Source organism: Euprymna scolopes, chromosome 21 (genome assembly GCF_053919585.1).
Source record: "Euprymna scolopes isolate OS-2025 chromosome 21, ASM5391958v1, whole genome shotgun sequence".
Taxonomy (NCBI): Eukaryota; Metazoa; Mollusca; class Cephalopoda; order Sepiida; family Sepiolidae; genus Euprymna; species Euprymna scolopes.
The window spans coordinates 43,665,737-43,683,154 of record NC_136502.1 but is presented as its reverse complement, the minus strand read 5'-3'; the positions used below and the strand labels follow the sequence as shown (position 1 = coordinate 43,683,154).

At 32.0% G+C, this 17,418-nt stretch overlaps 1 protein-coding gene across 2 annotated transcripts in view; it reads right to left on the bottom strand.

Annotated features, from left to right (window-relative positions):
- Positions 1 to 17,418, bottom strand: part of LOC145242167 (spermine oxidase-like) — a 116,130-nt gene that overhangs the window by 9,337 nt on the left and 89,375 nt on the right. For both annotated transcript variants that reach the window (XM_080105146.1, XM_080105147.1), the window contains exon 3: positions 2,957 to 3,086. In XM_080105146.1, the coding sequence (XP_079961272.1) occupies positions 2,957 to 3,086 (130 nt within the window). The remainder of the gene's footprint in view (positions 1 to 2,956; positions 3,087 to 17,418) is intronic.

Sequence of the window (17,418 nt, the reverse complement as noted above, 5' to 3'; positions counted from 1 at the left end):
TAAAATTATGAAACGTGATAAGGTAGGAAATGAATTATTAATGAAAACCGTTTTCGAAGATGATTAGCGAAAATTGAGCTTTGCTTAATTGATCTGAGATTTGCAAAGTGTTGAGAAAATAATTACTTCCCTTGTTATGATGCGAACTCTCTGGTCCTCCCCCCCCTCCACCTCCGCCTCCCTTGCAAAACTCAATTTTCAATAACTCTTCGAAAACTATTTTCATTAATTTTCTACCTTATAGTTTTCTGTAATTTTGGGATATCTTCATTACTGTGACTTAACAAATAGATACCATTGATTTTACTTGACATTCAATATTTTGATTTTCGAATTTTGCTCTAACAATGAAGCACAGTTCCATATTAAAGAATGAGGACCACTCTGCAATATGGTGTGCTTAATGTAAGGTTTTAAGTTGGGTACCTGTTTTCAGAGAGAAATTTTTTTTCTTTATTAAGCCATGGTCATAAAACCGTTAGCAATAGACAGGTTATTAAGCTAATTAGGGAATGCATAAAACTTAGGAACATCACAATAGTTAGCCAATACAGAACTCTGAAAATGTGACAGTGATACATGTTCATTCACACAATTCTGAGGCAGCACGTTCAGGACTGCAGAACAATGCGAAAGATCACCGGTACATCTGAGCCAACACCAGTGTGATTAAGCCTAGAGTCTAATGTGAATGTATGTCGTCGCAGGTTTGATCTGTTCAGCTGCAGCGCAGGGTGGTATTTAGGCATTGCAGTGGGGCCAGAAGCATGAACTGATTTATTTTTCATGTGAAAATAAATGTTGAATTTTGTGTACGTGATATTTTTATCTCCCCTAATTTATACGACTCCCTATGTCCATCTGTCTATCTCCATATTTTCAAACTATCTCTTCACGAAACTAAAATTGTTTTATTGTGTATGGCTGCACATTCAACATTATCTCCATCTTTTGAAGCGTCTGTATAAATTGTTGAGTGTTTGGAATACTTATCTTTAATTATTTGGAATTTTTCTTGATAGATGATTGGATTGGTTTTAGGGTATTTAATTAGGTCTGATATTATTTTTGGTTGTTTTGTCAGCCAGGGGGGGGATATTTAGGTTTTACAGATTCGTGTATTGTTGCAATATCTATCTGGGCTTTATTCATGGATTCTTCCATACATAGGCTAAATGGTTTTATAGAATTTTCTTTTCTATCAAAGAGGTTTTTGTATTGGGGGTGGAAGACACATTTGTAGGCAGGATTAGTTGGACATGAAGTCAATTTTGTATAATATTGTAGTCCTAGTTTTTCTCTTCTAAATGATAATGAGGGTTCATCTGCTTCTACATATAAACTTTCCACTGGGGAGGTGGGGAAAGCTCCTAGAGTCAATCTTAGTCCTTGGTGATGTATTGTGTCTAATTCCTTTATGTAGGACTTTCTTACAGATCCATAGATATAGCATCCATAATCCAACTTGGATCTGACAAGGGATCTGTATAATTTAATTATTGAGTCTTTGTCTGCACCCCAGTCTGTATGAGCTACTACTTTTAAGAGTTGGATGGCTTTGTTGGATTTTTATTTGAGGTATTTAATATGGGGAATGAATGTTAGCTTTTTATCGAAGATGATGCCCAGATATTTATACTGATCAACTATAGGTATAATTTCATTATCCAGTCTCAGTATTGGGTCATGGTGCATTTTCCGGGTTTGGCAGAAATGAATGGTTTTTGTTTTTTCTTTGGAAAATTTACTATTTATATTAAAAAAAAACAAGCTTAATCTCTAATGCGTTATGAATCTTAGTATTATATAGGTTAGCTATTATGTTTCTGAATTTGGATTATTCAGACCATCATTCTCATCTTTAGTTTATTCGCACAAAGTTTTGTCCAATGTAACCTCAGAGATTTTTCAGGTGGATCTTGTTGAACTCTAAAATCTTTCTGTTGACTCGAGAATGTGCAAATCTGCACAGAATTTTGAACAGAACCCTTTATTTTCTCTACGGGAGTAGCATGCTCCTGCTCTGTCAGCCATAACAAGGTAGAAGTCTTAATTTGCAATTGTATTCTTCGTATCGTCCATATTGAAGATTGAACCTTCACTTCAAACTGAAGGTTACTTGGTGGTTTCTGTTACACAACAGATCTTTGACATTAGATTGAGTTACTTCAGTTGAAATGTAAGAATAACACTCAAGATTAAAACAGTTCAAATACAAATAATTCAAAATAGGTTAGCTGTTGAAATGAATCCTATATGCACAATCAAAATTGCGCTTACATTTTTTAAAATTTTTTTTTAATTTTTTTTTTAAATTTTATTTTTTTACAAACAAAAGAGAAAGAATCTGAATTTTATGGGTTAAAGATTTCATCTTCAAACATTTTTAATTATGTTGAAGCCAACATTAAATTATATTCAGTTCTTATCCGGAATTAAACCTAATTTAAAAAAAAAAAAATACAGAAAAATCTTTATAACGTATGTACTTGTCACAAAATAAAAATGGCATTCCGAAATTTTTATATTTTTTTTTGTGTAGAAATTTTTAGATCTTTTAGATTTTAAGCAATTTAATAGTAAATTGTAGCCATTACAAGGCTAATTTTAATTTTGGTAGATCGAATTGAGCTATATCCATTTATTTATTCAAGATGGCTAAGTGAGACACATCACTTCCTCATGAAATTTGATTTTCTAAGTAAAAATAAAAAACTACTTGATCAAGTGATTTTTTTTTTTAGACTATAATATTTTAGTTTTGTGATAAGTACGTACATCATAAAGATTTTCCTGCATATTTTTTTTCATCATGTTAAATTCTGGATAATCTGCAGAAACATTTTACCCATTTTTTAAAATTTAGTCATTCATTTTAAAAACATTTATCTGGATCTTTGAGATCATAAAAAAAAAAAAAAAAAAAAAAAAAAAATGCTTGAGTTTCCAAACAAACCTGATGACTTTCTTTGGCATGGGAATGTTAGGTTTCTTGAGAAATTTGGATAGAACTTTAACACAATCTCGACCAACTTGTTCCTCTGTTAAGGACTCCATATAAAGGGCACAAGTACCACACAGCCAGCCTAAGAAAAGAAAATGAAAATCAATTTTAGAAAAATTAGAACACTTACAAATATATTTGCATGAATGAGATTTTTTAAATTATAAACAAGCCCATCATCTCTACTCTTATATAAAAGCAACTGTGTGAGTGAGTGAGTGAGTGAGTGAGTGAGTGAGTGAGAGAGAGAGAGAGAGAGAGAGAGAGGATGTTCCTTATTGACTCCAAAATGTACTCTATATAACTTGCAATATTCGTGGATAGGTTTTTTATTGGAATGTCTTGAATAAGTATTGAAAATCAAAAAGATCTGATGAAAGGAACAGACGATTTTGATCAAAGTTAACACCTTATACAGCCTGACATCGCTAGTGCATTTGAGAAGTTTTATTACTACATAAGCAGGCATATAAAGTTTGTTGATATGACTGGCGTGCGCTTGAAATTAATGCTTCCATTTAGAGCACAATTGAACCATGGTAGAGGATTTTCGCATTCTAAAAGAATTCAAGTCATTATATATAAAAATTAATTTTATAAAATCAACAGTAGGTTCTCTACAGTGCAATGTAGACTACAATGTATTGTGGATTAAGTCACTCCAAAGAGTCTGATTATATTTATCTCTATTGTCCAATCTTTTACCCCCGTTACTGCCACATCTTGATTAACAATATTATTTCAGCTTCCTTTTGTTTTCCTTAGTGAACAATTGGTGCATAGTGGTGAGTCCCTGACTAGAGAGGTAATCAGTCAATTTGATTGAAAAATGGGCGATTTCACTGATTTCGATGACAATAATAATATGAGAGTGTGCAACATTTGTTGATTATAATTCAGTCTCGGGCAACGTCGGGTCTCTCTGCTAGTTGGTTGATAAATCTAGTTTTTTTAAGTCTGCCTAAACAAATTTTATAGATTAAGGAGAAATATTAGAAAAAAAAAAATTTTTTTTTTTAAATAATTAACTTCATGCTTAGAAAAGGCTGTGCTGGTGTATTTGATCAGTACCAAATTCCTGCCCTAGAAAACTTGAAATCGGACTATTTTAAATAATATCCCCCCACCCACATGATCCCGCCCCTCCCCGCGTCTGAAATTACTATGTGCTTTTCTGAAAAAAAAAAAAAAAAATCCAAACTAACAAGAAATGAGTTTCATAGATGCATTTGTGCATGATCTGAAAAGGTAGATTTAAAATCATGTATACTGCCTCCTCATCAACACTGCTCTCATTTGGATGAATTAATGCAAGGACAAACTACTTAAAATAAATCAAAACTTAAAAAGCAAATCAAGTTATAAATACATGAACAAATAAATAAAATAATATTGAGTATTAACACAAATCCTACATTATTAAATCTATAGAATAATAAATTTTTAAACAAGATCCAATTAATTTCAGGTAAATTTCAGATAATCCCCTCTCCCCTCCCCATATGTACGTCTGACTATAATCGAAATATCATACAACATGGAACTTCTATCTTCTGCTGACTCATGTAGGAACACAATGCAAGTATAATATATATTTTTTGATTGTATTAATAAAATGGTGAATCTGCAGGGCTTCTTTCAGTTATATCTTAATTTGCTTCAGTTTGTGTCAATTTTTTTCTTATATAGGAGGCGCCACTTATCAAGGTCAGCAGGCCACTCGAGGATAAGGATTAATGAGTGTATAGTAGTCAATGGGATAATATCAGTAATCATTAGTAGTGGAAATTTGATAAATTGGATTACTTAAGAGGACGGTTCAACAAGAATTTGTTTACATTGGACTAGAAGACGACCAAATTGTACTCAGCTGGAAAACAAACAAACGGAAGAGAGTTCCACAGGTGTGTAGTTCTAAAAAAGAAAATTTGTTCATGGAATCTACGTGTCAATTTGTTGAATCTTTGCATTGTATTGCCTTCTATACATTTCTTTTATATAAATACTGGACAATGCTTCAAGCAAACTACATTAATCTCTTAAAATAAATATTTTTTAATTGTTCATTTTAAAAATATTTAACTAAAGATGTTTGTTAAATTGTTAATTGAAAAAAAATAAAAATTCTTTTAGTTTGTTTTGTAACAAATTTATTTGTGAAGTTTGCTTTGTTTTATATAAAATAAAGTTATCTATAATATAAATCTCACTTGTCCGTTTAAATTTATGTACGCATGTATGTATGCCTAAAACTTTCGACAGAGGCGACGGACTTTCACGAAATCGGTATTGTTTTGAAGCTCGACCCTGCAGACGACAATTATCGAAAAATTGGTCAAAATCATTAATTTCTTAAGTTAACTCTCAACTGGGCAGTTTTCTACAAAGAGGGGTCGATTTTTTGCAAGCCATCGTATCGTTTGGATTGAATTTACATAATTTTAACGTCCCAAATTTCCGGTTGCATCATGCAGTAGCGGTAAGATGTCAGTTTTTTTGTTTTTTTTTTCACTTTCTTTTCGGCCTTTGTGTCACTGGTTCAAGTCTGCCTGCCTACTACCACTTTTTTTTTTTTTTTTTTTTTTTTTTTTTGCTCAACACACCTCTAAACACCCGGGTAATACCGGGCACCCAGGCTAGTATTTAACTAAAAGATAAGTGTTGAAAAAGAGTTTGTTTTGTATTAAATTTATTTGGTTCTCATCCAGAATTCTATTTTTTTTTTTAAAGCAAAATTTTTTTTCAAATCTGTATAATACATATATGTGCCCATGATGGGACAAAAATGCAAAATGTCATTCCAAAAAGCACAGGAATTTATCAATTTTTATTATAAAAAAAAAAAAAAAAAAAAAAAAAAAAATCAAATTTCATGAGTAAGCAAAAATCGACCATCTGATGTCGCCAGCAAGAAAAAAGGACAGATAACTCCACAATAATTCAAACTTGCAAAATCAGCTTTGTAATGCCTACAATTTTCCATTAATTGCTTAAAATGATTTCGATTTTTGGAATATGATCTTTTCGTTCCATTATGAGTATGTATTTCATAGAGAAATTTTTACTTTTTGTTTTTTATACAAGAGGACTTCTGGACCAGAAGTGAGTACTGTGCAGCACCTCCCCGTATGTGGCAGCAATATTATATTTTTAATAATAGGAGGAATTCTAGACAAGCACCATTTATTTATGAAATTTATTTTTTGTTTATATTTTCTTTGGATAAATGCATAGTGATCTCAGACATATCAGGGGTCACCGGCTAAAATAACATCACATGATTTCAAGTTTTACAGACTAGAAATTTGGTACTGATCAAATACACCAGCACTGAAATGGCATCAATTATTTTGAAAATATCCATTAAATCATCTTGATTGATCTCAGTTATGCCTAATATTTCCAATCCCTCTCTGTAACTAACCTTTTACTAGTTTTAAAAAAAATTCTTTTTTTTTCTTTTTTTTTTTTATTAGTAATGCCACTTTTCTTTGTATGCTGTCCAACTATTATATTATATTCCAATTTTGATATCTAGGCAGTAGAGCTCAGGTTAGAGTGCAGTTGTGCAACCACATGCCCCCTCTTGACAACAATCGCCAACCCAAACGCTGTTTCCTCGGTTTTCTCTTTTGGTCATGTCTTTCACATTGGTGGTTGCCAAGAGATGTGCAGTGGCTCACAAGTATAAAAAATAAAACTCAAAACAAACTCAACAAAACACTCAAACATATCCTATATATCTATATCAGTTGCAGTCGGCATATATATGTCTCAGTATCACTCTGTGTGTGTGTGTGTGTGTATTTGCGTGACACCATCGACCCTCTAAGGTCTAAGGTCCACATCTACGAACTCTGTCGAGGCTGTATTGATGTCAGCTCATCCTGATCTGCTCCGATTCACAACCTGTGTTCCACTGTTCTTTACTGGAAACAGTTTTTAACTGTCACAAAACTTATTGCCACTCCTAGAATTGTCAGTAAACTAACCCTGATTATATTTATCTCTATTTTCCAATCTTTTAACCCCGTTACTGCCACATCTTGATTAACAATATTATTTCAGCTTCCTTTTGTTTTCCTTAGTGAACAACTTCCTCTCCATTGTCTTTCCAATAGCCCCATTTCCTACACTTTTATTTTACTGCTAAACTTATTTCTTTTTTTTTAAAATTCCTTACCGTTCTTTTTTTTGGGGGGGGGGTAGTATCACAGAATACTCACGTAGGTTTTAACTAATAATGTAAGTGTAGAATATACTAAAGCAGATGCAGCGTATTAAAGAGAATTTCCATTTAAGCCAAAAGTTCAGATTGGACCAGAGAGTAATTATACAGTGACTCCAGTTTTGAGATTGAAGCAGTCATTCTTATTTGCTTAAGCAATTTTACAAGCAGAAATGTTATACAAAAAAAAAAAAAAAAAAATTATGTTGAGCATCTAGGAGGGTTTTACTCCTTGCTCTAACTGACATAGGAGTGATATGTTCTTTTAAATTTTTTTGATAAAGGCAAATTTTTTTTAAGTATTGAAAGTATATATATATATTTTTTTTCAAATAAATTATAAAAACTATCCTTCATTGTTAAAAAAAATCCATGCAATCAGAGTGTCTTGATTGTGGGGTGGGGTTTGACATGGGATACAAACAGGTTGATGTTCTTTTTTTTTTTTTTTTAAATATGAGTTAAATGTGTAGGGCTAAATTTTGATTCTTGTACTATTTCTTTTTTGCTTAGTTTGATATTTTATTCCTGCTTTTTAATTATTTTGTTGGAAAAATTTGCCATTTCCCCATTGTGTATGTATTGATGTCTTAAGGTCAGAGTTAAAATTTAAATCTGTTGTGATGTTGCTGAATCGGCTAATTCATTTCCTTTGATATGACTTGGTATCCAGCAGGGGGATGAAATGTTACCTTGTGTTCGTAACAATGAAGAAAATGAAGGGTTACCAGTCATGAAGCATGTGGACCGTTTCGCAAATAAAGAACTTGTGTTTGTAATTAAAATTAGATTTTTTTTATATAAATGGCACTATTTTTTTTTTTTTTTTTTTTTTTATAGATAGCACTCATTTGCATACAAGAAGAACAGCTATTATGAGGGATGAATTAAGGAAGACAAGCAGTTGAATTTTTAACAGTTGTGATAGAACATTGAAATCGAAATTTGTTGGTGTTCATTGTAGTGTTGTTGAACATTTTGGTTGGTTGTTTTTGTTTAATGGTACAGTAGAACCCCGGGATACGGTGACCCTAGGATATGGTTTGTTCAAGTTATGATGTGGAATACAATGTTTTTCCGGACCCTGGTTACGTTATTTTCCCCGTCTTACAGTGTTATTTATGTTATTTGATTATATACATGTGTATTATATACGGTACTGTATTTAGTTATTAATTTTTAATGCCGTATTCTGGGGTTCTACTGTATATGACCATTTTTAGGTTATTCATTGCCAAATTCAGTTATTTTTTTTTTTTTAAGAGTTTTTATGTGTCAAGTTATTTATATCTTCAAATATTTATGATGTTTGGTTGTTTAAAGAAAATTGTTTTTGTTTTTGACTTTGCAGAACATGATTGAGTTTAGGAAAGGAGGGTAAAAAAACAAACAATAACATCAATATTTGATGCATTTTTAATCACGAAGCCAGTATCTTCAGACAGACAAATCTAAAAGCACCAGATGCCCTAACAAGTATTACCATTCCGGCTGAAAGTGGGCCTGGGAGCAAGGGTAACCAATGGACAATGCCACATTTTCCACAATCCTCAAATGGGGTCTCACCACTAGATATCTTAAGGTCACACCCAGAACCGTTGTTGAATAGGAGTTTCATTGATTTCCTTACAGAATTACAAAGAATAGTCAAACACTGACAGACTAAGATGACAGAAGTGAAATTCAAAATGCAATGGATTCTATTTGCTTATTTTAAGCAAACATAAAAAAAAAAGAAAGTTAAAGCAATTCATTTATATATATAAAAAAGGAAACATTTTCTTAGTAATAAATATAGAGTGGATGTTTTGGAGTCGTTCAAAGTAGACAATAAAAAATAATAACATGGTGCAACAATAACAAATCATAAAAATACTAATGAAAAAGAAAATTAAAAAAAAAAAAAAAAAAGCAGAAAAACAATTTATCATCGATTCTGAATATTAAGTGAATTTTTATCATTTTATGAGAAAAATGACGCAAGAAAACCTTACAAAATTTTTTTACACTTTTTTGTTGATAAATAATATGTTGCAATATTTTTGATATAATAAAAGAGTATATAATTAAATGCTGCCTACCACAGCATTATGTGACACAAGGTCTGGAAAGTGGGGTGTCAAGTAAGCTCCCCTAAAGGAGCCTGAACATCCCTGTCGGCATTCCCTGGTAGAGGTGCCTCAGGTAGCAAGCAATAAACTTTCTCCACCCGAAAGCTGGGTGGCAAGGTCTGGGAGGGTGAACCTCCTGGGTGATACCCAGATGGCGTACCTCAGTCCGACAGGTACTGGTCCAGTTTCTGACTCTGCACCTATTGGGCTGATTGTCAACAACGGATTCTTGAATCGTACTTTTCTACTCCGTCTCTAAGCAAACAAAGTAGTAGGGAGACTCATCCCCATCATATCTAATGAAGGTATAAAAGGTATGATTAAAGAAAATTAGAAGGTTCTAATTATAGACACTGGCAATAAGAACTGACCACTTTCCTCTTCCTGCGAGCCTTCCACCACTACAACTACTGATCATCACTTTGGTCTTGTAACATTCTCAAACATTTATTTTCGATAGTATTTCAAGTCTTTAACTTAGCTAGCAGAGATTCCATTGTTTCACAGGCAAGTACTAAGTCGTCAGCATACAGCATCTCTCCCGGACAATCCACACAAAAGTCCATGGACAACGTTTCAAAAACAAAGGAAAAGTAACGGATTCGGTAAAAAAAAAAAAAAAAAAAAAAAAAAAAAGAAAAACAACTTATGTACTTCTACTCTAACTAGCAATACCAGACATCATAAAGTCCAGCGTTGGACAAGGCACACACTGCTACTTAATTTGACACTCAGTCTTTAAATAAGTAAATACATTTCTCCTACCTCCATCAAAATAAAACTTATATAACTGGATTCACAATCAAAATTTAATTTAAAAATAGTATTCTAATGTTTTTGCTGTGATTTGTATATTAGAAGAAATCACTACTTAAATCCGACTATTAACGATGAAACATGCCAGCATAGTATACCCGCTTGTGGTAGATCACTTTTTGCAAATAAGCGGTCAGGGTGAGTTCGCGTAAATACTCAAAGCGGAAGCTGTACCTGTCGACGACGTTTCTAATTGTTTTAGCTAATTAGAGAAAAAAAATTTGAACAACAACAACACGTACGTCTTTCCAGTCAAAAGTTAGAATATCTCAAAGTTGATGCTTTGTAGTACAAAGATAAGTAAAGATAGAAACTGTATTTGAACGCTATTTAATAGCGAATATATTAATTTCTTTTGTCCTAAAATTTGAAAAGAATTGGATAAAAACTTTATGCACGAGTCGATAGAAGTCGTGACAAGCGCATATAAACATGAGAATCTGTGTGTTGTGGCAGTGTGGCAGTCAGAGTCACACAGAAAAAAAAAAAAAAAAAATCTGTAAACCAGTGTTCATCAACTAACTTACAAAGTATTCATTTTATTTTTGTTATTTAGAAAACAGGTTTTTAATTATGGTCAGGAAAAGAATTTTTTTTTTTAAATAAATTATTTGAAAAAGAATAACCGACAATGAACATTGTTTTGTCTTTTGTTGTTCTTGTTTTTCGAGTCGCAAATAAAACATCTAGTACAAAGATAAGTACAGAAAGAAACTGTGTTCAAACGCTATTTAATAGCAAATATATTAATTTCTTTTGTACTAAAATTTGAAAAGAATAGATTAAAATTTTATGCACGAGTCGATAGAAGTAGTGACAAACACAAACATGAGAATTTTTGTGCAAAGACGCACACACAAAAAAAATCTGTAAACAAAACGTTCGTCAACTAACTTATGATAGGGATTGCCAAACGATTATGAAGATTGGACCGCATGTTTCCGTGACGTCCGATTTGTGTTAACTATACGAACTATGGAAAAGCAGAAGCGACTTAATGATTTTTTAAAACCTTTGTTTATCTTCTTCAAACTGCAATTAATAATTAATCGTTGTTATAATTTTGTTAGGTTTTAAGATTTACACAGTTTAACGATTAATAATATTATAAACATTTGTATATTAAATATGAAATACGATTTTACTGAATGTTCTTTTGGTTACCTACGGGCTTCCATATTTTGTTCGGTAAAAAGAGAAACAAAATATGAGGGGGGGGCTACAAAATGCTTAATATTGTGCAATAATATTTTCAAATTGGTTTTAATCTGGCGATAAAATAGCTGACAAGAGTCATGTTTATATTAACACTTAATATTAAAAAAAAATTTAGACAATTAAAAATCTGTTGTAATGGAACATTTTAAAATAGAATTCTAATTGTTTTAATCTTTTAAAAATTAATGTTTAAGTTTCTTTTTCTTGGTAATTCAACTGATTATAGTATATATTAATTAGAAAAAACGCTATTTAAAAAAAAACAGTAAATTTATATCAATTTTTTAATTGGAACTTCAAGGTAAATTTTTGTTCAATATGTGTATTTAAATTTTTAAAAATAAATACTTTTTACTTATTTGAACTCTTGTTTCATAATAAATAGAAATTTCGATAGATTTAAATATATTTTATTCGAATTTCGAAAAAAAATAGGGGGTGGGGGAACACGCACTAAAAAATATTTCATTTATTTTACGAAAACTGCATTTTATATGTAATTTCATTCTAAAATGGATAAGTATCGAAAATTTCACGAAAATCTGACCATTAGTTGATTTTTGCTAGATTTATTAAATACAAGTATGTTTTCACGTTCGGAATGTCTACTACATGGGAACGTTATTTTAAAGCGCCAATTATGTAAACACGATTTTCGTCTCGCAATTTCATTATTTTCGTTCGATGAAACAAAATTTTTTTTTTTTAATTATTACTGGTTTATTTTGCCCTTCAAATGGTACAAAAGTTATACTGATAATATTAATTTATAATAAAGTTACATCGTGTTACATATAGGGCGGGGTAATTCTGTGGTGACTTTTGGCAGTCCCTACTTACGAACATAAAATATTCATTTTATTTTTGTTATTTAGAAAACAAGTTTTTAATTATGGAAAGGAAAAAGAATATTTAAACTCCAGTTCTAATGAGCCGATTTTAAAAAACTAAAAATATTTGTTTTTTATGCGCTTTTCAATAATGCTTGATGTGAGTTCATTCAATCTAAAGGGGAAAAAAATGGTGTGGTATTGCTAAACAGTAAAACAGTTACTAAAAGAGAATAGAAAGTGAATCTTGGGTTTGATCAGCTGCATAACTAACTTCCGTTATTTCATCCTTTAGTCCTTACATTCCAGGAGTGAGGTTTCTGACAAAGAGAAAAAATTGCTGCTTTTCTGGATCAGAATCTATTTTATCTAAAACTAATCGTTGGCAAGTTTCTGACTTTGAAGTACTATTTTTTTTTTTTTTTTTTTTTTTTTTTTAGTTCCTTACATCAAGTGATTTCATGCCTTGTCTGGAGTGATTTTCATTAAAAAAAAAAAAGTGCTGTTCATTCTGACAACTTTGAGCATTTCAATACATTGTGTCACCAATCACTTATTTACACCAAACATTTCTTGGTATTCTGTCAAAAGCTCTCTCCAACTCCACAAAAGCAAATTACAGATTCTTCCTTTTACCAAAATACGTCTCTTGCATTTGTCTCAGGTCAAACATAGCATCACTTTGCCGAGACATAAAACCAAACTGCATTTCATCCGTTTATCCGACTTATTGGCTCTCAGACTAAAACCCATCAATCACCTGTAATTACCATGATCTAGAGTTTCCCCTTTTACACATGTAACATTTCACAATTATACTAAGATGTCAATCTTTCTGAACACGCTCTTTTTTTATGGTCCGATTTGTCAAGTAATTCTCAATGCCAGGTTAAACATTTCTGCAACAGCGTCTCAGGATCCTACGGCCTTACTCTTCATCTTACAGCCTCTAGTACCATTTCTTTTGATTCTTACAGCTGGACTAGAAATAGTAATCTGAATAATCCAAGATGGTTTCTATTTTGGTTTATAAAGTCGATTTTAAGTCGATTAATCAACATTTGAGAAAAAGAAAAATTCATTAGGTCATTATTAAAAAATAAATAAAAATAAAATGGAAATTGCTGAATCCTCCAATTTCACACAAATTATAATTACTTATTGAATATTAATTCATACTTTATTAATATTTCTAGCATATCACGGCATAACAGGCGATACATTAATTTAATGAATTATAAGTCTGCCCTTCATGATTGTGAGATATATATATATATATATATATATATATATATATATATATATATATATGAGAACTGCCGAGTGTCAACATGACGAATCCTTGGCTTGGGAGAGGTGCTAGTCTAGCGGCATTGATGAGTTGTGATACAACGAAACAGGACTGTATCTCGGTGACTACAAATTACACACACACACTAGCAAAGAGGCCCAACATTGTCCGGGATTAAATGAGGATCAACAATTGTGCCACCCTCCCATACTTTTTAGTCATCAAAATCAGTAAAATGGTCCAATTTTCAATTAAATCCATTGGTTGCATGCTTTAGTTGCCGACCCCCTCCTCAGTATACTGGGAGGAGGCTTCCCATGCCTCTCCAGTGACAATCCACAATACCTTGTAGTTTACATTGCACTGTATAGAACACTTGATTTAATGAAATTAAATTTAAATAAAGACTTGATATAAAGTTTAAATAGCAAAAGTCAAGTATCATAGTTCAATTGTGCTCTAAATAGAAACGTTTATTTTGAATGCACCTTTGTCTTATAAAAGAATCTACAGTTGATTTTATATGCTGGGCCTTTCTGCTTGTGTGGCGATAAAACTGCTCAAATGCACTTGTGGTGTTACGCTATATAAAAGAGTTAACTTTTATACAAATCGGACTCTTTAATCGGATTGTTTCGATTATCTATACTGAACAGTCTCTACCAAACTACTCTGTCCATTTTTGGTCTACAGACTTGAAACTTTATATATAGAGGATGTGCACCTATGGAACAAAATTGATTTGGTCTTTAGCCGGTAAAGGATCAAAACTGAAAAAAAAAAAAAAAAAAAAAAAAAAAAAAAAAATCAGATGTTGATAGGTGTAAGTCGACTAAACCTGTATCTTCTATGCAAATATACATTTATACGTACATTATTTTTCAGTTTTTGATATGCATATTAACTTAGCTTATATGGTAATGAATAATGTTGGGAGCTAAATGTTTTGGTTTCGATTCTAGCTGATGGCACCCTACTTTTGAAATCACACACACACACACACACACACTTCAGAATAATGAAATGAAATATATCTACTGGTATGCAAATCCAGTGATTTTAGCATTCATTCTCGATTTAAACTACAATATCCTTTTTCTATGTATTTTAAATGTTTTAAAAAAACTGATTTTCTATGTTTATTGCTTCTATAATATAAATAAGACGCAAACCAATAAAAAATATTTGCTAATATTTTTCCTCTGAGGAGATGAATAAGCATCGAAAACTCATGGGTTAAGGAAATAGATTTATTCAATTGTATTTTTTGATTTCAAACAGTAAACCTTTCTAAATATAAAAATTAACTTTTTCAAATCATAGATATCTAAATTTTAATGTGTGTATATATATATATATATATATATATATATATAAATAGAAAATTAGCTCTATAATAATACAATATCTGTATAGATTAAAATATACTTTACAGTTATGCTACAACCGGGTAATGCTGGGTAGCCTGCTAGTAATACAATATTTCCATTAACTTATATCAAAGCTATCAGTGATTGATAATTCTTATAATATTCATCCATAAACAAAATAAGAAAAAGTGATAGAAATAGCAAATCCCAAAATTGCAAATATTTTTAAAAAATCTTAAATTGTTGATTGGGTGTTTTTAAAAAAAAATTTTTTTTATAGAAATCGCTACAGACAAGGCACAGAACTACTTGATGTAAGAGGAGGGAAAAAAATTACTTCAAGGTCAAAAACTTAGCAACAATAAATGTTAGATGGAATAAATTCTGACCCAGAAAACAGCAATACTTCCCCTCCCTTTGTCAGAAACTTTGCTCCTGGAATGAGAGGACAAAAGAACAAAATAAGGGAAGCCCAAATTACACAGCTGCTGAAAGTAAATCCAGGATCGACTTTCTACTCTTTTTAAAACAATTTACGGATTTAAGTTAATTTTCAAATAATTTTTTAGAAACGTGCTTGTAATTGAAAAGGTAAGTCAGATTTGTGAGCATCAAATACTAAAAAAAAAGATGCTGACAACTTGTGTTCATTTCCATACAAATTAGGCATTTCTCAAAGCTTCTCGGCCAGATTTTAGCATCAGTAGTTGTCACTACTATTCATAAGACTTGAAAAATGGCAGAAAGTGAAAATACACTGCCAAGTTTGGAGCAGAAACTTTGAATTCTAATTTTTAAAATAGGAAGATTAGAAAAGGAAAGGGAGGAAGCAGAGCTCAACCAGGATGCGAGAGTCAGGTGGGGGCGGGGGAATATGATTAAAGACCTGAGACTTTCATAAAAGAATTCTGAATTTCTATAAAATACTTCATTTTCTGGGGAATATTTCCTTGGAAACACCCTATCATTACAACTAATCAATTTATCACTGCATAACACACACACACACACACACACACACACACACACACACACACACACACACGCATATATATATACATACATATATATATATATGCACACACACACTTGTAATGACCATCATCCTGGTCGGATTGAGCTGGCTTCCTCCTGAGCATGACCTGCATATCTAACCATCACAAACCAGTTTGATGATCTTGGGTCAGGTCGTAGGAAATGGCTAACCACTCGATTCCAGCGCCAGAGACCAACTACTTGTGGGCCCGATAGTATCGTCAGGTCATCTCATTGTTGTGGCCCAGGTCTTCAGCTGCCCAATGGTACATTTGTGCCAGCAAGGCAGGGAGGGGGGGGGGCTTTGTGGAGGAGTTCTCCCTCTGGTTGACAAACTGCATGTCCAAACCACTGGAGACGTAATTGAAAACAGATGGACGGACAGTAAAGGGCATAGGTTTAGTTTTCGGTGGAGAGTAGAAACCGGAACACAATCTCCACGGTGGCATCACAGAATGCTGTGAAGACAGTTGCCGAAAACTTCCAGTTTGTGTAAATCTGACAATCTCAAAAGCCATGTCTCAAAACCATAGAGAAGGTTGGTTCTCATCATCGCCTGATAAAGACATCCCTTCGTGGACATCTATATTTTTTTTTATAAATGTTTATTTTTGAAATATTGTTAATTTCAATGTATACCACTTTCGTTTAACAAGTTGAGACTTGTGATAAAACTGAATCACCGTTAATTTTGAGTAAAGCTCAATGTATCAAATTTATAGGTGCAGAGCATATATAGAACAAAACTTTGTTGAAATTCAAAGAATTACATTTTCTTTTTTATAACTTTTGTTTATTTCGTCTTGGATTTCTTCATTACAGCCGTTTCGTTAATGGGATGGCAATTTTATGTTTTCGCTTGAGGAAAAGAAATTCCATCCCCACATTGTTACAAGTCGGCCATTTTTTGAAAAATAGAGATAAAACCGAAAATGAATCAAACGCAAAAGAATGTAACTGCCGGAACCTTACTGAAATGTCCACTGGCAGGGAACTGTTTAACCTTAAACGTAGTATACAAATGTGAAGTTATAACAAATAATAAAACTAAAGTATATCTTGGGAGCCCCGGAACTTGCTTTCAGGACAGATATCGTAATCACCTAACATCGTTTAAACAAGACTATAAGTAATGAAAACAACAATGCAGATAAAAATGAAAACAGAAGAGATAACAATAAAAACAACCACAATAATGATAGCAACAGAACCAATAGTAATAACGAAAATAACAGGAAAAAAAACTAAGAAAAACTCAACCCCCATTAGCAGTATGGGTTAAAGAATTAAAGAAAAATAAAATTGAATATAAATTAAGATGGTCCATAGTAGATAGAGCGAAAAAATGTAAACCAAGCAAATCAAAAAGATGCAACCTTTGCATACTAGAAGCATACCATATACTAATATCAGAAGAAAAATTATTAAACAGACGACAAGACATAATTCACGGATGCCTGCACAGAAATCGAAATTTAATTTCACGCATGAGACAAGACTAAAAAACAAACAACA